General features: G+C 40.5%; 1 protein-coding gene across 14 annotated transcripts in view; it reads right to left on the reverse strand.

Moving 5' to 3' along the window:
- The window catches only part of WNK2 (WNK lysine deficient protein kinase 2), a 107,481-nt gene that overhangs the window by 40,595 nt on the left and 47,570 nt on the right, over positions 1–19,316 (reverse strand). For 9 of the 14 annotated variants that reach the window (XR_014216000.1, XM_082209124.1, XM_082209134.1 and 6 more), the window contains exons 10-19: positions 15,404–15,556; positions 14,458–14,649; positions 8,027–8,578; positions 6,308–6,319; positions 4,512–4,817; positions 3,843–3,892; positions 2,182–2,347; positions 1,860–1,976; positions 598–765; positions 371–416 (exon numbers count right to left, since the gene is read on the reverse strand). Coding sequence is in view for 13 of the 14 variants with exons in the window: in XM_082209124.1 (XP_082065250.1) it covers positions 371–416; positions 598–765; positions 1,860–1,976; positions 2,182–2,347; positions 3,843–3,892; positions 4,512–4,817; positions 6,308–6,319; positions 8,027–8,578; positions 14,458–14,649; positions 15,404–15,556 (1,762 nt within the window). In the remaining variant the exon portion in view is untranslated. The remainder of the gene's footprint in view (positions 1–370; positions 417–597; positions 766–1,859; positions 1,977–2,181; positions 2,348–3,842; positions 3,893–4,511; positions 4,818–6,307; positions 6,320–8,026; positions 8,579–14,457; positions 14,650–15,403; positions 15,557–19,316) is intronic. The other 5 variants (XM_082209133.1, XM_082209129.1, XM_082209130.1 and 2 more) reach the window with 5 other exon arrangements.

A 19,316-nucleotide genomic window follows, 5' to 3' on the forward strand; every position in this document is an offset into this window, starting at 1 on the left:
TGGAAAGGTATCCTGAAGGATGGAAGTGTCACCAGCACAGCGCTACTATGATATTCATAACTGATTTGCCAACGTAAGTAAGAGTCAGGAAGAAACATTACTTGCAATAGGGAGAACAATCAGTCAGTGCTCATTTCCCTTTAATGTAATGGTGCCATCTAGCAAGACTAATAGCAGTTGGAAGACTGTTCCCCCGTGACACTAATCAGACTTAAGCTTGGGGCTTGCTCTGTAGAATGTTTAGTGGCTGGGCTGATGAACTCTAAAAATAGATAATTGTCAGTGATATCCAATATAGATTAATTGCTTTACAGGGGTTTTTTTGGGGGGGGGCGGGTTGTCACTTATATAATCATGGAAACACTTTTACCATTCTGTTGGTACACTGGCATTCTTGCCTGGGATTGCCGATTCACCTATTTAAAATGAAAAAGACCATTAGTAGTCTGCAGGCATTTATCTGTGGTTGAAAGTTCTGCTTAATGAAATAAGCAAAAAATATTATACTATTACATAGTTCTTTTAGTGGAAGCTGTTGAAGACAATTAGAGTAGACTTTCATCTACCTTTGGTGGGATGGGTTTTTTTTAGCAATACCTCATTGTTTTCCAGCCTGCAGGTGTCTTGCTGAGGGCTTGCACCCTGATCAGAACTTCGTTCCCCTTCTGTATCTTCACTAAGCATATCTTCTGCTTTGTCAATTATTTCTTTCAGTTGCTCTATAAATATCTCTTTCTCAGTAGGCAATATAAATTCGTTTTCTACCTATAGGGATACACAGATATATATATTTTAAAACTGCATTCTCTTTAGTGTTCGCTCTGTAGTAACTTCATAACAAGAAGTAACTGTATGGCCAATTTAAATCTTTTAAAAATAGCATGCAGTGGAAAGAAGTTCCACATATATGGAACTGGGTGTGTATGACGCTTTACATTTGAAATGAACGAATCTTTTCCCTGGCCAACAGAGCTGAGCAAAGCTACAGAAATTATTCATTGCTCTTATGTAACTGACCTATCTTGATTGAGCAGTAAATGAATGCATTAGCGCATGAGAGGCATTTCAAAATATGCACAAGCTTCAAGGACTAGTTGATGGGTCACTGGGAACTTTCAACTTGCCCTGCTTATGCCAGAGCAATTAAGGATAGCATATTGAATATCTCTGAGCCAAATTAGCAACAGTATTCATGAACACCTGAAGCATCTGTTGCACATATGCAACAATAATAAATTGTGACTAGCATGTATGAAGGCCAGAGTAGCACCTCTCATCCCACACGGCACACTGACTTCCCAAACAGTAAGGAGAAGAGTGCAAAAGTGGGTCACTCATTGGGAGGTAAGATAACATCCCCTCTTACTATTAGCCTGTGTGTATAGTCTAAGTCTAGCTTCCCCTTCCTGCTTACCAGGCATCAACAAAGAGACCCCTTTTTCTTTTATTCTTCTTCTGGGAGGATGAGCACACTGCAGAGCAAAGCATCAGCTTGCAACCATCAGCCATAGTCACTTCCCAAGAACTCCTCTGGGTCCATATGGGTCCCAGGGTCAATTTGAAGAGGCCAGCCCTTCGCTTTGACGTGATCCCAGCCAACTCAGAAGGTTTAAAGAAGAAGAAGTTAAAAATAATTAAAAATAGGAGGGGTAGGAAGCCTTGGCATGTGGTTTCCATGGGTGCCAGGGTGTCTATCAGCACCATACTGGGCACCAACACACATTCAGAAATGGGATGCTAAACAGAAATCAGGCTGCACCTCAATAGCTCCCTTCTGAACGATCAGAAATACTTTTCTGTGGCTGTACTAAGAAGGCGGTGGCATCAATTCAGCTAATGAATCTAAAGAAAGATCTTACCATGTAAGTAGCAATTTCTTCTGGTGCATCGCCATCTAAATCAAACTTAAATGTAACCATTTTGTGATTGTGTGTTTCTAGCTGGCATTCCACCATCTTATCCCCTGTGTTGCATACCTATAAAAAGAATCAATAATTATTTCTAACACTCCCAAAGGAGCCCAGGGTGGCAAAAATATATCATTCATAAATATTCTGTCATTAAAGTAATTCTCCCAACCAGAAATTTCAGGGTTGCCAGAAATAGTATCTTTTACTCATGCGTGGGTAGAACAGGAATATAAATATATAAGTAAGTCTTAAGCAAATGTAGCTGACTTACATTTAAAATTGTCAGTTTGGGCCTGTTGGATTTTTCCTGGCGTGAACGAGTACGTGTTGATTTCTTATGCTTCTTGGAAGATTTTCCTTCCTGTTTACTACTTCCACTTGTCCCTTCAAAACTGTCACTCATCTCTTTACCAGAAGCCACATCAGGACTCATGTAACTTTGCAATAAGGAGTAAAATGAAGACAGAAGACAAATAGTATGAACATGCAGCATTCTTTTAAAAGCTCCCCCCTCAAAATCAGCACAAACTCTTTAGAACATGCCTTTTTGCAAGAGATCAAAGGTCCACCTCATTAGGTAGTCCGTCTCTAATGCTGCCAGCAAGATTTTTACTATGAATTTTAACTGCCATGTTGACTGACAGATCTATCCATCAATGTGTCTAAATTTAGTATTTCTTTTTATTTGTCCAGAACCTACTGAGAAGCAGTACTCACTTGGTGACCTACTGGCAAACTACATTTGGCTTGGAGGGTCCCAAGCTATGCATTGGTAGAAGAGGATATTTATAAATAAATTTTAAGATTCTGTGCTTCCTTTTTCATCCAGGCTTTGACTGCACAGAATTTGCTCAAATCAAACAGTCCCTCATATCAAATTAGGAAACAGACATCAGATGGACAACTATTTCTTTCAGCTGTTTAAATGCATTTATGTTTTTAATTAAAAATATCCTCATGCTCTTCTCTCAGTGTACCTTCGGAAACATAATGACTAAGAACAACAACAAAACTGAAGATTTGGGGGGGGGGGTCTGGAACAGTTTTTTAAAAATAGTGTTCTGATTAGATGATCAACAGCGGAAGACAAGTTGTTGAAAATACAATTTCTCCATTATTATTAAATGTTTCTGCGGTACACATCAGCACAGTCTTGGGAACTGCAGCAGCAGGGGTGTTGCTAGCCACATGCTTGGTGTTTCACAGGGGTTCTTTGGCTTCATGTGCCTGTTTCTCTGCTGTAACAAGAATACACAAACCAAGGATGTAAACTGCAGGTTTCTTTCTCCCCCAGCCCTAGACAGAGGGGAGAAATAAGTGCTTTTCCAGCCCTAGGCTCCTTGCTAGCCCCTGTCGTTTGGGAACGGCTAAGCATAGGGCCAGCAAAATGCTTCTTTCTCTTTTTTTTAACTAATCACCAGTTACTCAACCCCAGCTGTTGAGTAGAGATTACCGTATTTTTCGCTCTATAATACGCACCCGACCATAACACGCACGTAGTTTTTAGAGGAGGAAAATCTGCAGGCATGCCACCCATAGGCATTCCCTCCATAACACGCACAGACATTTCCCCTTACTTTTTAGGAAGAAAATAGTGAGTGTTATGGTGCAAAAAATACGGTAATTCCCACTTAGTTTGGCTGCATGCACCTTCTGGGAACAGGCACCCACACCCAATGCAGTACTGAACCCTCATCCTCCCACCTATCAGTTGACATCACAAGGGATGTAGGATGATTGACAGGCTTGGGGAAATGGCCTTGTGGGCCAAACTGGACTCTTGAGTGGACAAAGATTAGCCTGCAAGCTGGAGGTTCTCCACCCCTGCCCTAGAAAACGTTTCAAATCATCTTCACCTCTGCAGGAATTTGCGTAGACATGATAACAGTTAACAATTGGCATGCCACTGTACTAGACAAATGGTGAGGATACCTTTCACAGCTCTGTGATAGTGACTGCTGCTTTTCCATTATTCCATGCTCCTAAAATGGAAAGAAGAAACAGATTTTGCACCAGAGGCATGCTGCAAAATTAATATTTGTGTGCAAATCCAGCCACGGCCTAGCACTTGTAATTCCCATTGATTTCAATGGCCAACTTTGTGCCAGCACAGCAAACAATCTTTGAGGACACCATCTCTTTGAGGAAATTACTAGTCATAATGCCTTTGAAGCTGTTCCCCCTATGGAGCAGCCTCATGTGCTAGCACTGATATCAGATGAATCAGCTGGTAATATCCGCAGTGGCAAGTTTCAGCCAAAGACTAACAAAAGACCAATCTTTACAATGCAGGTCACTTTATATTATTATCACTATGCCATTGTGGTGGGGAACTGAATAAAGAAGCATTAGTTTATGGAAAGGAAGGTACTCAGAAAGCTGTGGAATGAATATAAATATGAAGAACAAAGATTTTGAATTATTTCTTATAAAGAACTTATAAATATCATTGAGAGGAGGATCATAAAAAATTCACAGGAGGTGAATTGATTTTAGGAGACTCTACCCTGGCAATTGAGAAAACAGCTCATTCAACTAGACCAATGAATTTTCTGATAGTTAACAGCACTAAGGATTCATTAGCAAAAAAACAAGTACTACCTCTTGAGAAGATTCTGTAGCCTGTGGCATAACTGGGCATGAAGTTTGGACCTGCTGACCCAGAGGCTGGTGATTATCTGGCTGAGGCGGCAGATAACCAGTAGACTGGAGAGGCAGCCCATGATCTATAGGCATTGCTGCATTTGATGGAGCAATGGTGCTTTGTGGAAGACCTTCTGGACCAATACAGGGTTGCAATGCTTCAGGCTGCAACTGCAATGGTGGTGACATAACTGCAGAAGGCTGCACTGGCAATGCAGGCATCTGGGTCCCAATATCCACAGTATACTGAGGGTGTCCAATAATCTGTTGCAACATAGCACACACCTGTTAGTAACATCAATTCCATTTATGATATTAATAATTCACGTAGCTAAACTCATAATTGTTTTTTTTTAAAAAAAACCTTTTTAATACAAATCATTGCACTGTAGTGTGATGAAACCATACTTAAGTGCTTTTTGTTTTGAAAAACAAAGGAAGGAAGGAAGGAAGGAAGGAAGGAAGGAAGGAAGGAAGGAAGGAAGGAAGGCCCATTCAGACACAGTGACTTATCATATGCAACAACTCACCAAATAGACCTGAAAATTTTCAGCATACCACTGCAGATAACTAAAGCGAGTTGTGAGTTAAATCACCAGATCTGCGTGGCAAGTTGCTGCACATGAATGCTTTATTTTATGAAGCAGCTTCTAAGAGCCCATACACATCTATTTCACCACATAGCTAAACCTCAGATCTATTCACACCTTCCTTACAACTTGTCAGGATGATAAAGATTACCAACTTATCCCACGGTGAGAGAGCTCACATCAGGGAAGTTTAGTTGTATGTACAAGGTGAGAGTGGTTGCATTTCAGACAATCACAACATCGTTATTTCTGTGAAATGGGGCTCAGTTCAAGAATTAGGAACTGGATCAAGTCATAATGTCTAAATGCTGGATGTAGATTTTTAAAATATAAAACTAGGGTCCTCCCCACAATCAACAAAATAAGCATAATGTCACATCTTTGCACATTGCTGACACTATACCTTTCTTTGCACGTAACACTAAGCCAAATTACGCCTCAGAATGAGCGAGAAAACTGCAGGCTTCCAGGGAGAAGTTATTTAGCAAAGCGCAACAACAAAATTGCTGGAGAGCAGAGAATTCGACACAATCTCTGCTCCACAAGCCCACACGTTTCCTTGTTTGCACTAAACCATGGTTTAGCACATGGTGGTGGGAAAACCAGACTTCTGTTTCCTTGCGCATATTAATTTGGTTATTGCCTTTGAAAACCATTTCAAATGTTTGGGGCAGAAAATGCCACTTATTCCACAAATCCCCTGTGTGGAATATGTGATGGTCTCTAGAGCAGCTTCAGATGAAATGGATTCTTCCAAGTTCTAAATCTAAAGGATGAGTTCTACAAATGCTTGTGTTATGCAACAGGTATTCTGCGCCAATTCCAGTCATTTTGTCATGAAAATCACGTGTTCAGGCCTTATATTACTGAATCCCACATAGTTAAAGAAGCAAACACCTCAAAGTGTTTGCGCTAAAGAGACTCACTGAAATGAGTGTTTAAGAGCCTTTTCTTTGTGTACAAATGACCTATGATTTACAAAATTATAGAACTGTAGAGTTGGAAGGGACCCCAGGGCCATCTAGTCCAACCCCTTGCAATGCAGTAACAAAAGGGAAGTTCTCCATAACAGCACTGAGTATGGGCACATCATTATGCATATATTTCTCCTTGGTACAAGAAGCTAGAACTGTGCAAGTTTCAAATGACTGAATCAAGCTTTACCTGAGCAGGAAGCTGAAGCAGGGATGGGATACAGAAGAGAGACACAATAGAAGAGGCAGCAGCAGCAAAGGAAAGCACAGAAGACAGAGAAAGTCACTTTTAGTACTATTAATGTGCCTTATAATTGATGTTTGTGTGCATTTTATATGTAGTGTGTGTTGTGACGCCAAGACAGAAAGAAGAAAAATAGCCTGCATTGTTAGCATTCACTGCACATAGTTTTAAAGTAGTTTAAATTTAATATAAAGGGATGTTGTCAAGTTTACATAATTGTTTCATTTTGGGTGAAAATGAACAATGCTTCCTTGAAAGGAACATGTGGACACAACAGTCCAGTAGAGCAGTTCCTTCACAATCTCCATGCACTGGGGAAAGATGAGGAAAGCCTATATTTTTGATCCATTTTAAAAGACTGGGTTCTAGGCAATGCTAGCCCTGCTTTGAGTAGGCCTGCTGAAATCAATGGACTTCTCCTGTCTGTGGCTCTACTCTGAGTAGGACGAGTTATTGGCTACAACTCATTACAGTTAAATTACAGCCAAGGGAGTTCCACGATTTCTAAATCTGAAGACAGAAACTAACTTAGTGATCAGTGCAAGTGAAATAGAGGCAATCTGGGGTGCCAATTTTTTCACATTCCCATGGCAAGACATAAAACATAAACATCTTCTGGTCAAGGCTCCTCATCATGTACCACAAGTCTCCTTTGAGAACAAATAAGGAATCATGAATTTAAGTCAAAACTGATAGACTTTTATCAGTATGTGACAGGCAATGCTTAGAGAGCTACAAGACCTGGTGCAACTATTATGGAATCCAATGGGAGTAATACCATTGGTTCAGTGGAGGGTAGGTGGGAATCACATGAACTTAAGTTCTTCACAAACAATCTATGTGTACCAAATATATGGCTGAAGACAGAAACTTAGATACAGTAAAGCTGAAGATACAGAACAATAGGTTGAGATGAAATGTTATGAATTTTAAGAAGGTGGACGATAATGATAAAATGCAATGGCTTCTTATAAAATTCCCATTTTTATCATTCTTAAGCAGTCTTCATTCTCATTATAATCTCCTTTCTGCTCAAATTGTGGTTAATATTCTTTAATTCTATATTCTGTTATAAACTTGTTTTATTAAGAGACTCCTATTTTTGTCTCTGTAAATGCTAGTATAGATTGCTTCAGTGACCCTAAAAATCTGCAGTTGCAACAATGCAGAATAATATTTGTTACTATTATATATAAATATCCTCAAAATAATATTTCTGAAATTAGTCCCCAGTAAAAATCCCTTTGTTGAAGAACAGTCTGCTTTTAAAGCAATTTTGGTGGTATATAAGCAAAATTATAAATGAATTAAATATAAGTAGATCTGTGTAGATCACCTACTTATTTATTTCTTAATTGCAAAAGTAAAATTTTCTTCACTGTTGATAAGATATTGTACCATCTCCTGCAACAGGAGATAGAAGATGGGGCACTTGATGCATGCCCATCAACTATCGTTTGCCAGCCACTTGCTATATTCAACTTTTCATCACCCTAAAACTTTTATTAAACAAATTTCTTTTACAAAGTGACTGGTTTTCTGGTTCTACCTCCGCAGGGCAAATTCCCCTATTTGCTTTTATAGTGAAACAGGCTACAGAACTGTTACTTAAGAGTGATACTCCTATGTTCTAGTACCGAGAAAGTCCAATGTCAAACAGATTACCTGATTACCAGCCCCAGATGCAGACATAGTCTGTTCTGAAGGATGAATTATGCTTGGTTGAAGTGACTGAGGAAGTGGAGGCAGCTGCTGCTGCTGCTGTTGTGAAACTGCTTGCATGTTCTGGGTGTGATGGGGAGAGGGAAGAACTTCATTCTGAATTATCTGCTGGAGGGTAGCCTGGTACATCTGCTGCTGGGAGAGCTGGGCTACTGCATGATGTGCTGGCAAAGCTGACACTCCTGGCGGAGCTACAGCGAGTAATGGTACTGGAGCAGCCGACATATTTGGCACAATTGTTTGGCAGGGCAAGACCAAGGAAGCCACAGAAGTATGAGGAAGGTTGACCGCTTGCATGGGCAGGGCAGGGGAATTTGATGTCAGTGGCAGAGCAGGGTTCATGGGGAAGCTTGGTAAAATCACAGCTGGAGGAAAATACTGAGAAGGAGCAGGTATAGGGGCCGCATTTGCAGCAGGTATATCAGACAAGTTTGGAGGGTGGCTATCAAGTCCTGCCAGAGGAGTAACTGCAGGAATGACGGGAAACTGAGGAATCTGAAAAAAAATATAATATTACGTGAATTGCAAAGAGCGTTCCAGGCTGGCACATTTGCCTTACTAATATGATAAGTACGATGAATAGTGATTTCCGCCCATTTTCTTGGGTCTACGCAGAGAGCAAGCAAGATTGATTTTAGAACAAACAGAGAAGAAGACTTGAAAGCAACTGCGTGTTAATCTGAGCAGTTCAAAATTATTGCAAAGGAAACTTATTAATCATGCAGCAATCTATTAATAATCGCTCGTTCTATGTACCTGCACTAGAAACACCTTTGGGCAGGTGTTTTGCACATCTCCCACACACAGGTTCTAAATACCACAGCCCTGATTCAGAGTTTTTCTATATGCATGTATAAAGTGTGTGTGTGTGTGTGTGTGTGTGTGTGTGTGTGTTATACTACACTGTATTGTACTATACTATACTATACTATACTATACTATACTATACTATACTATACTATACTATACTATACTATACTGTATATGTTAATATGTATACTATACATACAGTATACATGGAGCTCCTATTTTGAACAGGCTTTCTTGTTCAGTTCAGCCGAGTGCCATGCTATGCAGAGAGACTCTTGTAACCTGAAGTGAAGGGAGAATTTCCTGACCCGAGCCAGCCCAGGTATTAGGCAGGGTGAGGCCCCACCACCTCCACCAGCAATGGAGAAGCACCATCACCATCAGAGCCAATTTCAGGCAAGATCACATCCATTTTGGGCAATACCTCACTAAAAATTGGTGATCTTGCCTGAAATCAGGGTTGATGGCGGTGGTGCTTTTCTGCCAGCAGGACGGCACTTCCAGTTTTGCCTCAAGCAGTGAAGAAGGAAACACCACCCCTGATTCTGCCCATATTGAAGTTGCTGCAAGTCACTGCAAAGTTACAGCCAAGTCAGGGCAAACTTATTTTCTTCTGCATGCAGCTTAATTTTTGCAGTGTTTCTCAAACTAGAAGTCTGTGCAAGGGTTTGCATGTTGTATTGGTAGAAGACCTGCAAGTGTTAAAATTCAGCATTTTCCAAAGTGAGGATTGGAAATCCACTAGAATCCTTGATAAGGAAGATGGGGGTGTTGAAAGGTCCCAACTGCTGTAGGTTCTTTTATTCCAACTGGAGACGATGTGGTGGTGGGGGGAAAGCAGGTATGCAAAGGATGGGGAGATAGAATACTGCAGTTTGTGTGGGTGGAAGCAATGCAGGGGATATAAGAGCTGGGAAAGCACCCTTAAGGAAGTTCAGGATGGGCAAAGCATGTTAGACTGAACACAATTAGAAGCTGGGACGCAATTACATATAGTTTGAGAAACACTTAACTTGCATAATAAGCCTCCAATGCATGCCATTCAAGTTACTATATTTTATACATTTATTATAAATTTTTAAAAACTGGGTAATAACTATATACATATGATTAATCCTAATCATTACAAGCAGATATGCACAAAAGTGTTCAGCATTAAACAATAAAAAACCTCATTTAATGCATAATATATATATATATATATATATATATATATATATATATGCAGGTTTTGGTGTCTTCGGGTGTCTTCCCGTGTAAGAGTCGGGGTGTCTGTGCGACGTTTCGACGAGGTCTCACTCGTCATCTTCAGGCTGGTGCTTTCGGCTTCTTGTTACTGGAACAGAGCAGAGTCTGGTGTTTGAGTTCCTATAAATACTGTTGAGAGGTGTGGTGTATAGCCTCCAACGTTCTGGGCAGAGAGGAAGTTCCTAGATTAGTGTGCCTTTTCTTCTTTTGTTCCTTAATTACTTGAGGGATATCTTGGGTGATTTCATGAGTGATATTCTGAATACCACTGGGTGGGTCATTAAGTGTAGATTAGTTGCTAAAGCTTTCGTGTCTTGACCTCTTGAGCTTGTGAAGAGTTTTTCTGAGAAGATGGCTGTGCTGCATTTAGTTGTGCTCTGGCTTGGCTTCGTGTATAGGGGCGAGCTGTGGTTTTGTGCCTTGTGCCAGCCAGATCTGTGTAGGGATTGCAGGGGGGTGCAGCATCCGGAGGTGCCACTATAGTTTGGCTACTGGATGGAGTCTGTAATATGTCTGTGGAGTTACTGGAACAAGAAGCCGAAAGCACCAGCCTGAAGATGACGAGTGAGACCTCGTCGAAACGTCGCCCAGACACCCCGACTCTTACACGGGAAGACACCCGAAGACACCAAAACCTGCATTCCTGTACCCGTGAAAATCTACGAAAGCATATATATATATATATATATATATATATATCACAGGATAGCATCTACTGAAGATATTAATCCTTGGAGTTACAGGGATGCAAACTGACATGCATTTGAATTTTCTGCACTAAACCATTTTTGGAAGCTCCTGCTTCCCTCATTTAATGCACATTTAAATATTATTGCACACTAGCTTGTGTTCTAAAGATACTGGGGTACATTTTTTTAAAAAAATAAAACATGTATGTTTTAAAGTAGTTTGCATTATTGGATAAAGGCACGATCGCTTGGTTGTGTAAAATTTTGGAAATGTTAAAATTGATTATACAAGGATACAAATTGCACTTTTTTCATCAGTTATGGTGACTAACAGTTGTATCTAGGTATAAAATGCATTTCTACTCCTATGTTTGCTTCCATGTTGAATGCTCTAGGATTCAGCACTTGACAGAGATGAAGCTATTTACTGCCCACTCTTATCTTCCTTTGATAATCTTTCTCTCCTCTATCTCTGAACAGCCAATCCATGCGGGTAAACACCAGAACTCTGAAAGCAATTAGCGTTGGTGAGCACAAACCTTCTAATTGTATATGTACTATCTGAGGAGGCCTCGATTGGTAGCAGGAGAATTTAATTTGGCTATGGGATACAGGCCAAGCTACAAGCAACTCAGTTTCTGAAAAAGAGCAGGACAAGTACCGCATCTCCTCAAGTGGAAAAAAGGCAGGAGGGAATCTGAGCAGAAATCCAGAAGATAAGTGAGCCATTTTCCTTTGAGTAAGGAACAAAACCATTCTCTTCTTCTCTCTCTACCCCTCAATTATATGTCCATTCTTATATATTAAGCTAAGCATTTAGGGGGAAAGAACCAATTTCCTGGAATCCTAATTTTAATTTGATGTGGGCTTTAAGAGCAGCTGAAATTTCCCACTTTGTGGAAAAAACCGAGGGAATCAGAGTGTGAAGGGACTTCTGAAAATATTGTCTGAGCAATGTGTCTGCCTCACTGTGTTCTGCATTTTTACTTTTCTCATTCTTTTAGTTTTAAAAATATGGTGAGTGGCTTGATATTGCCAGTCCTACTACTACTGAACTAAACATTTTATTTACCACCTCTTTATCCACACTCACCAGTACAGACAATCACATTCTTTCTGGTGGACTGAGATCACAAGGACTTGTCTGTGTGTTTGCGCACACGAGAATGCATATGCAGTATGCACAGTGCTCCAAGTGCTTCTTTGTGGACATGGATTTGTCAATCTTTTCCTTCTTGTGCACCCTTTGTGTGTCATGGAATGCTGCTCTCGAGTCACCCAACCTTACACTGGCTTTTGAGGAAAGGAAGGGGATGATGACAGGAAGCTGAAAAGCTAGTATTTGTGTGCAATATATTGTACACAACCACTGTCCTGAAGCAGAAAGTTTCCTTCACAAATACTGGTGGAGCAATTACACTAAATGCTCAAAATTTAAAAAGTTTGTTGCACCAGCAAAATAAATGGACATAACAACTGGTGTAACTGTTCAGAAATATTTTGCAGAGATACTGAAAAAAATAAAAACCGTGTGTTATAGAAAGATATACCCACACAATTTTTTAGACTCAAGAAAAAATATATGAAAATGTAAATGCTTTCAAAATATGTGAGCACCTTCTCTCTCTCTCTCTCTCTCTCTCTCTCTCTCTCTCGGTAAGAAGCAAATGCATTTGAACCCAACATAAGGCAGTGTCAGCTATTACTTAACATGTGGATTTAACATAGGAAACAAAGTGCAGAAAAATCTAATCAGGCCAGGGACCTTGTCTTCAATGGGCATCTTCTGTTCTGGAACAAAGCATTGTCGGTTCCCCCTCCCCCATTTTGATACAGTCAGAAAAAGAGCAAAGGTACTTGTTCACCTTCAACTTATTGTTCAGAAAATCTATTATAAGCCACTGAAAAGCATCTATATTTCTGCTACCGCTAAAGGAAGTAACAACCTGAGCACTACAATAAGAAATGAAGGTGGGGGAGGTGATGAAGGTAAGTGAGAGCTCATGGGGGGAAATAGAGTCATATTCTGTCCATCATGCAGAATTTTCAGTATCTATAGCCTGTCTACCCTACTACTAATTAAATTTTCAACAAAACAATTCAGAAAAATTAAGACCAAATGGAGGACAAGGAATGTAAATAACACAATTTATTCAAAGAAGCCCAAACGTTATCTTTATTGCTATCTATTTTGGTTCACTGGTTGATTGGTCTTTGTTTTTGCTTTTCTTTGGTAATCCCTGTGTGTCAGCTGTTCTGTTGTTTTCACTGTCCTGCTTTGCTTTTCCTATGGCTGGAAGTCTCTTTCCACTGTTCCCTTCCTCAGTTGTTTTTGCATACATTCAGAAAATGCAAAGCAATAACAACAAATGGAGACCGAGGAACGTTAAAATACTAACTGGCTTATTATGGCACAGAACTTATTGTGGGCTAGAGCCCATGCCATCAGATCATAGACTTGTAGAGTTGGAAAGGAGCTTGAGGATCATCTAGTCCAACCCCCTGCAAGGCAGGAATATGCAGCTGTCCCATATGGGGATCAAAACTGCAACCTTGGCATTATGAGCACCTTCTTCTTCTTTGGCGATCACTTGTAGCCGAGTAAGATTGTCTTCCATAAACACAGTTTTAACAATGAGTCCGTAAGTGACTGGGGAGGCCAATTCTGGACCCACACGTCCTTTCACAGTGGGGACATTGGTTCCTGGGTGGGGGTTGATCACGATGTGGATTTCCCAAGCGTGCCTTCCTCCTAGCATGTTTCTCCCTTGCGTTCTGCGTTTGAGTGTCTTCAAAGCCCATGGCACCTTTGGTAAAGGCTGTTCTCCAACTGGAGCGCTCGCAGCCAGTGTTTCCCAGTTGTTGGTGTTTATACTACTTTTTTTAAGATTTGCCTTGAGACAGTCTTTAAACCTCTTTTGTTGACCACCAGAATTACACTTTCCATTTTTAAGTTCAGAATAGAGTAGTTGCTTTGGAAAACGATAATCAGGCATCCCACACTCTAACTAACTGAGCTATCCAGGTTGATGCACAAAGCGACATTCTTTGCACATAACACAAAGCCAGTAAACCATGGCTTACTTCAACAGAACAGACGGTGTTCCAGCCTCTGGAATTTTTCAGTAACAGTGGCCATGTCTGGGCTGGTTTCAACAACGGGACACCAGTTCCAGATACTGGTACTTAGAGGCTAGTTGAAGTTCAATCCTGACAAGCCACAGTTTTGGTTCAAATACATTCTCTTTCTTCTCTTATAGTTAAAACCTAGCATTTTTGTTTGCTTTTCCTACTTTTATATTTTTCTTAAGCGAGAAACAATTTGCTCTGCTTTATAAATGATACCATTTGCAAACTATAACCACCCCTTCTCTTTTGTGTCAGTATTTAGATTGTAAGTCTTCAGGCAATGATGTATCTCCTTTAACTTTTTTGGATGTGCTCAATTTATTTTATGCACTACACAATTAAGTAATAAAAATAAATTTCCTAAACAAGATGCAAATGCACAGAAGCCACACACTAATTGCGAAGCCTGCCATACCAACTATTAGCTGTGAAGTTCTACCAAAATTAATTACTTAAAACAAAATAAATAATGCTTATTGAATTTGAAGGTCAGCTTACCTGGCCAGGTGGGACTGTTGGAAGTTGCTGCACAGGGGGAATCTGCAGAGGTGTGAGAGATGCATTGCTAGCTGCCACCTGAGAACTGGGAGTTTGATACTGGGGCAATAGGTGAGGTGCAGGTTGTTGCACTGGGCAAATGGGCTGGTTGGCTAGAACATGCTGTAGAGGAGCTGGAGGTGGGATGGACTGCTGGTAGAGAGAAAAAGAGAGTACACCGTAAGTTCCCAAAGTGCTCTGGCCATGGGGGATAATTTATTTGTCATAGGCACTACCTGATACCTCAACATAGGTGTCAACAACAAGAACTCTCTTTACCAGCTTAAGTGCTAAGAAAACAATAAATTAACACTGTTAAGAGAAAAGTTGAGGGGGGAAATCCATGTAGTCTAGGAAAAGCCGTCGTCTACCACCTGCAGACTGGCTGAATCATGCCATAGTGATGTAGCGCCATTCCATTGTGCATTGTGTCCCAGGACTGCACCAGAGGAGCAGCATGTTCCGATTCCACATCCCCCACAGAAAGTCACCAACTACCTCCCCGTTTTTGTGAGAAATGAAGCAACCTGGGAAACTGCAGAGGCGCTATCTGGGTCAGTACTAGGTAGGTCACTCAAAGTTATGATGGATGAAAACCTTATTTTCCATCTCCAAAGAATGAAATGTATCCTCTCCTCCTGGTCATGGAAGAAAATTGAGGAGATGAGCTGCGGAAAGGACCGCAGGTAGGGATGGAGGCTTAAAAATTCAGTGCTCCCTGTCTTTCTTGCATATTAAATGGATGCAGCACAATTATAATAACTCATTTTAGAATTTGAGCACTGCATTTGAAGATTACACCACACTTGTAATAATGCACAAGCAGGCTTGATATAAAGGGTAATAAAACACCCCTATGTTTATTCAGCATCTTCACTTAAAAGCAAAACAACCACTAACTACTTACCTGCTGGCTGGCTAACACAGGCTGTGATTGTCTCATCTGGACAGGGGCAACGGAGGTGGGATGGACGAGAGGGAATGGGATTGCTGGTTCTTGATAATGTTGTGGTCGCTGAGAGACAACAGCAGGTGGAGCCTGAACCACTGGAAGTCCAGGCTGAAGGGAAGAAAGAGGGGGGGGGACTACTTTAGAAAACTACAAGCTACAAAAATTATTGGCTGTCAGGACAGCCAGGTTGTGTTGTGAATCACTCCTTAATGGCAATCTCGTAGCTGTTCAAGAAGTGAGGCCCATAAACTGAGTGGACCTTTTCCTATGGTAAGCAGTGATGACAAAACTCAACACCCAAGTTTTGTAATCCATACTTGGTATAAAATACAGAAAAGAAGACACAGGAGTTACAACTGAAAGGATGGAACGAAGCTGCTGGAACCTCAATTCCAGTGCTGTGATCCTATGAATACCTTGAATACAGTATACTCAAAATGTGTCCACAAGAAACAATAACAATGTATGCATACATGCCAAGAACATAACCTGCTGGTGCAGTAAATGTTTACTGGAGATTTCCCTCCTTCCCTTGTAAGTGGGCAAGGAGATTTCTTTCTTTCTCTTTTTCTAAAAAAAATCTTTAATAAGTATGAGCATTGGAGCAGAAAGTCACAGATGGCTTTCTGTTTTTTACAGCCTTCATTTACACTGTTCTCTGCCTTTACAATGCCCAAGCTGGCTGGTGTCATGGTGTCCACTGTTTCCACCAAGGCATGCAAACTTGCTACTCGAGCAATTAGCACTAAACGGAGGCAATTATCTTATGCCTGTGAGACAAGGCAAGAATGGGATGAGACGTTATTTATTTATTTTACAACTGATGCAATCTGCCTTTTAGCCCATTATGGCTCACAAGAGAAGTATATTAAAATATGAACATTCAAACAAACAAATATTCACACTAAAGCAACTAGCAATAAAAGCAAGGTTGTAAAACCCAAGCATATTGCGTGATGCCTATACTTCCCTTTTCCCTATGACTCAGATGACAGGTGTGGGAAAACCCTGGAAGCATGATTATGTTACTGAGAAATGGTAGGGGGACTGAAGGGTAGGGGGAAAGAGAGTGGAGAGGAAACTGAGGCATGCTGACCTACACTGAATCTCCAAGTCACCACCAACAGTTCCTAGCAGTTCCACATGAAGGTAAATAATGTATTTACAGTGCAGTAGTGACCATTTATTTCTTGGGATTGTCAGAATGAGTCAAACCAGATGTGGGACAGGAGATTTGCCATTAGATCTCCTGACCTTTTGACTGTGTACATATTACTGGCTTAAAACACAGAAAGGCTCATACTTATTTTCAATTCAGACTGAAGCTGGTTTTGGGGTGGAAATGCATCAGAACACAGTGTTTCAGAATAAATGACAGGATAGATATGGATTGTGGCTAACTGCTTCTCAAACCAGAAGTGGATGCAATATAAATGGGAGTGTGTACACAGCCTTCCTTAAACCAACAAAAGCAAGCAAGGAGTGTGTGTGTGTGTGTGTGTGTGTGTGTGTGCAATTTGAGCAGGACCAGTTACAAGGGTAAGGGGGATTAACTTCACATATGCCAAAATTCCCCTCCCTGCAAAAGCTAATATTTCCCCCCTACATGATGTCTAAACATACAGCCTACTTTTCAACTATCTTCCTTTTGTGGATGGTGGTTTTTGTTTTTTAAAGGAAATGCTGGAGCATCCCATCTAGTTGGACTCTAAGATGTTATGGGAGGGCGGGGGAGAAGGTGATAAAGCAGAGAGCAGGCACACTAGGGCATCCACGCACCAGTCAGATTACAGAATAATGTTTAGTTTTTAAAAGGAGAGGTGTCAAAGACTCAACCCTTTCTGAGAACATTTTCACTATTCCCAAAATGTATGGCAGAGTGTGGACTGGTTGTGGTGAGGGGAAATCATTCCATTCATTCTCTCCAGGGCACTGAAAAGTAATAAAAGAAGAGCCCCATGAGCTGATGCCTGCCCACAGCATATTTCCTACCCCGACTGTAACTTTGGCGGTTGGGCACTAATGCCTTAGAGAAGTCTTGTTTATTCACTAGACTCCACTACCTGAACAGCTTACGCAACCATGAAAAATGCATAAACAAAAATGACTTTAAAGAAAACAGAATTGAAACACATAAAGCACACTTTACATTTTCATGAAAGGCAGGCAAGTGATTAAAAACAGCTGATAAACTTTGGGGGAGGAGGGGATTTGCAACTAAAAGCATGCTGTAACACATTAGGAAAGGGAGAAGTTACTACATATGTGAGTTGCTTTATATTTTTATGAATGAATAAAAAACAGCCATGTTAGCACTAGGTAGTCTACGAGTCGATAAAGAGCAGCTTTTTTTCAGAAATAAAAATGGCTAGCCGAAAACAAATAATGGCTTGTTAAAAAAAAAATAGTATTGTTATTTTTTTACAGAAAGGCAGGAACTCTCTACAAAACATCAGAATGTATGTGGCTGGATGCTGAATGAAAACTTGATGAGTTAAAAGTCATATTACAAAGGATGACTTATAGCACTTTTCTTTGTAAGTGATTAATAGGAATATGTTATATGTCAAAAAGACCTCATTAAAGCATAATGTCATCTATTTGAAGTCTTACTCTGATGTAAACGGTGTTGAAGAAAAAAATGAAACACAACTGATCAAATATAAATAATTGTTGTGATGACTAAAATTAAGCAAAGTGCATCTTTATGAAAAAGTATTTTGCTTTTTAAGAGTTTCCATTTAGATAAAAAAAGCAATAACCAATGTTTCTCACAAATGTCAAGTTAAAAGTATTTTGCTTTTTAAAGCTATCAGGAGTGTCACATCCATACTTCACAACTGAAAATCAAATGTTGGGTGGGCACTGAGGCAGCCAGCTACATTGCTGAATTTTGCAATTGCACAAAGTTGCAGGCCTTTTGCTTTATATAATAAAGCAGCAACATAAGATTAAAACTTAAAAGGAGGGTAGTACATTTATCTGAGGAACCGTTGCAACAACAAAGGAAGGCTGGTACAATCACCAAAGCTATTCCCCTCCCCCGGGTTAAGAAAGTGATGCTGTCATGGAATTCATGGGACCATACAAACTAAGTACACCTTAGGTTTTATTACAGGCATTTTGGAGAGAGAAAAGGGAAAAGTAGGGCAAGCATGATTTTTCTAACTGATTCAAAGTCATTCCGGGTCAAAGAGGATGCATTCAGTATCATTCTTGGAATTGTTCGATCTTCTAAGTCAAGTGAGGAAGCAATGAGGCATTCCACCTACCACAGCTCTGGCATCTTTTTTACAAGCTAGGCTTCTCCCAATGTTTGGTAGGCCTTGAGTCAGGTAGTCATTCTGCATCACTGAAGTCTGATCTGGACCAAGCTTGTGGCAACACTGGGTACATTCTGCCTTGCTGGCTTGTTCAGAAATAAATTCTGAACATGGGGTTTTCATAGGCGTGCCTGCTGTTTTTACTGAGGCAGAGCTATTTTGTGGGTTAATTAGATGCTGCACAGATTCATTTAATAAAGGCAGGTCTAAACTTTTGCCATAAAGCTTACTAGTTTCGTGATGTGGTTGAGATGCAGAGCTGGTTTTTAGACTATTGCAGAGGACGGAAGGAATGTGTATAGCACATTTAAGAGGCATTAATAATTCAGTTTTGTTCAGATCTGCTCCAGAATGCAGCAGATGAGCCAAGCACTCGTGGCAGGTTGGTTTAATGAGCATAAACTCGGCAGAATTTGAAGACTTCCACAATCCCGGTAGCTGTGATTCACTGGTTTCATTTTCCTTCTCCTGCAATGGCTTTAGGCTTGATCCCAGCAGTTCTGCTGTGAGAGGCATCGCATTTGGTGTCAAAGCCACCACTGAAT

The sequence above is a fragment of the Podarcis vaucheri genome (genome assembly GCF_965113315.1).
Source record: "Podarcis vaucheri genome assembly, chromosome: 2".
NCBI classification, from domain to species: Eukaryota; Metazoa; Chordata; class Lepidosauria; order Squamata; family Lacertidae; genus Podarcis; species Podarcis vaucheri.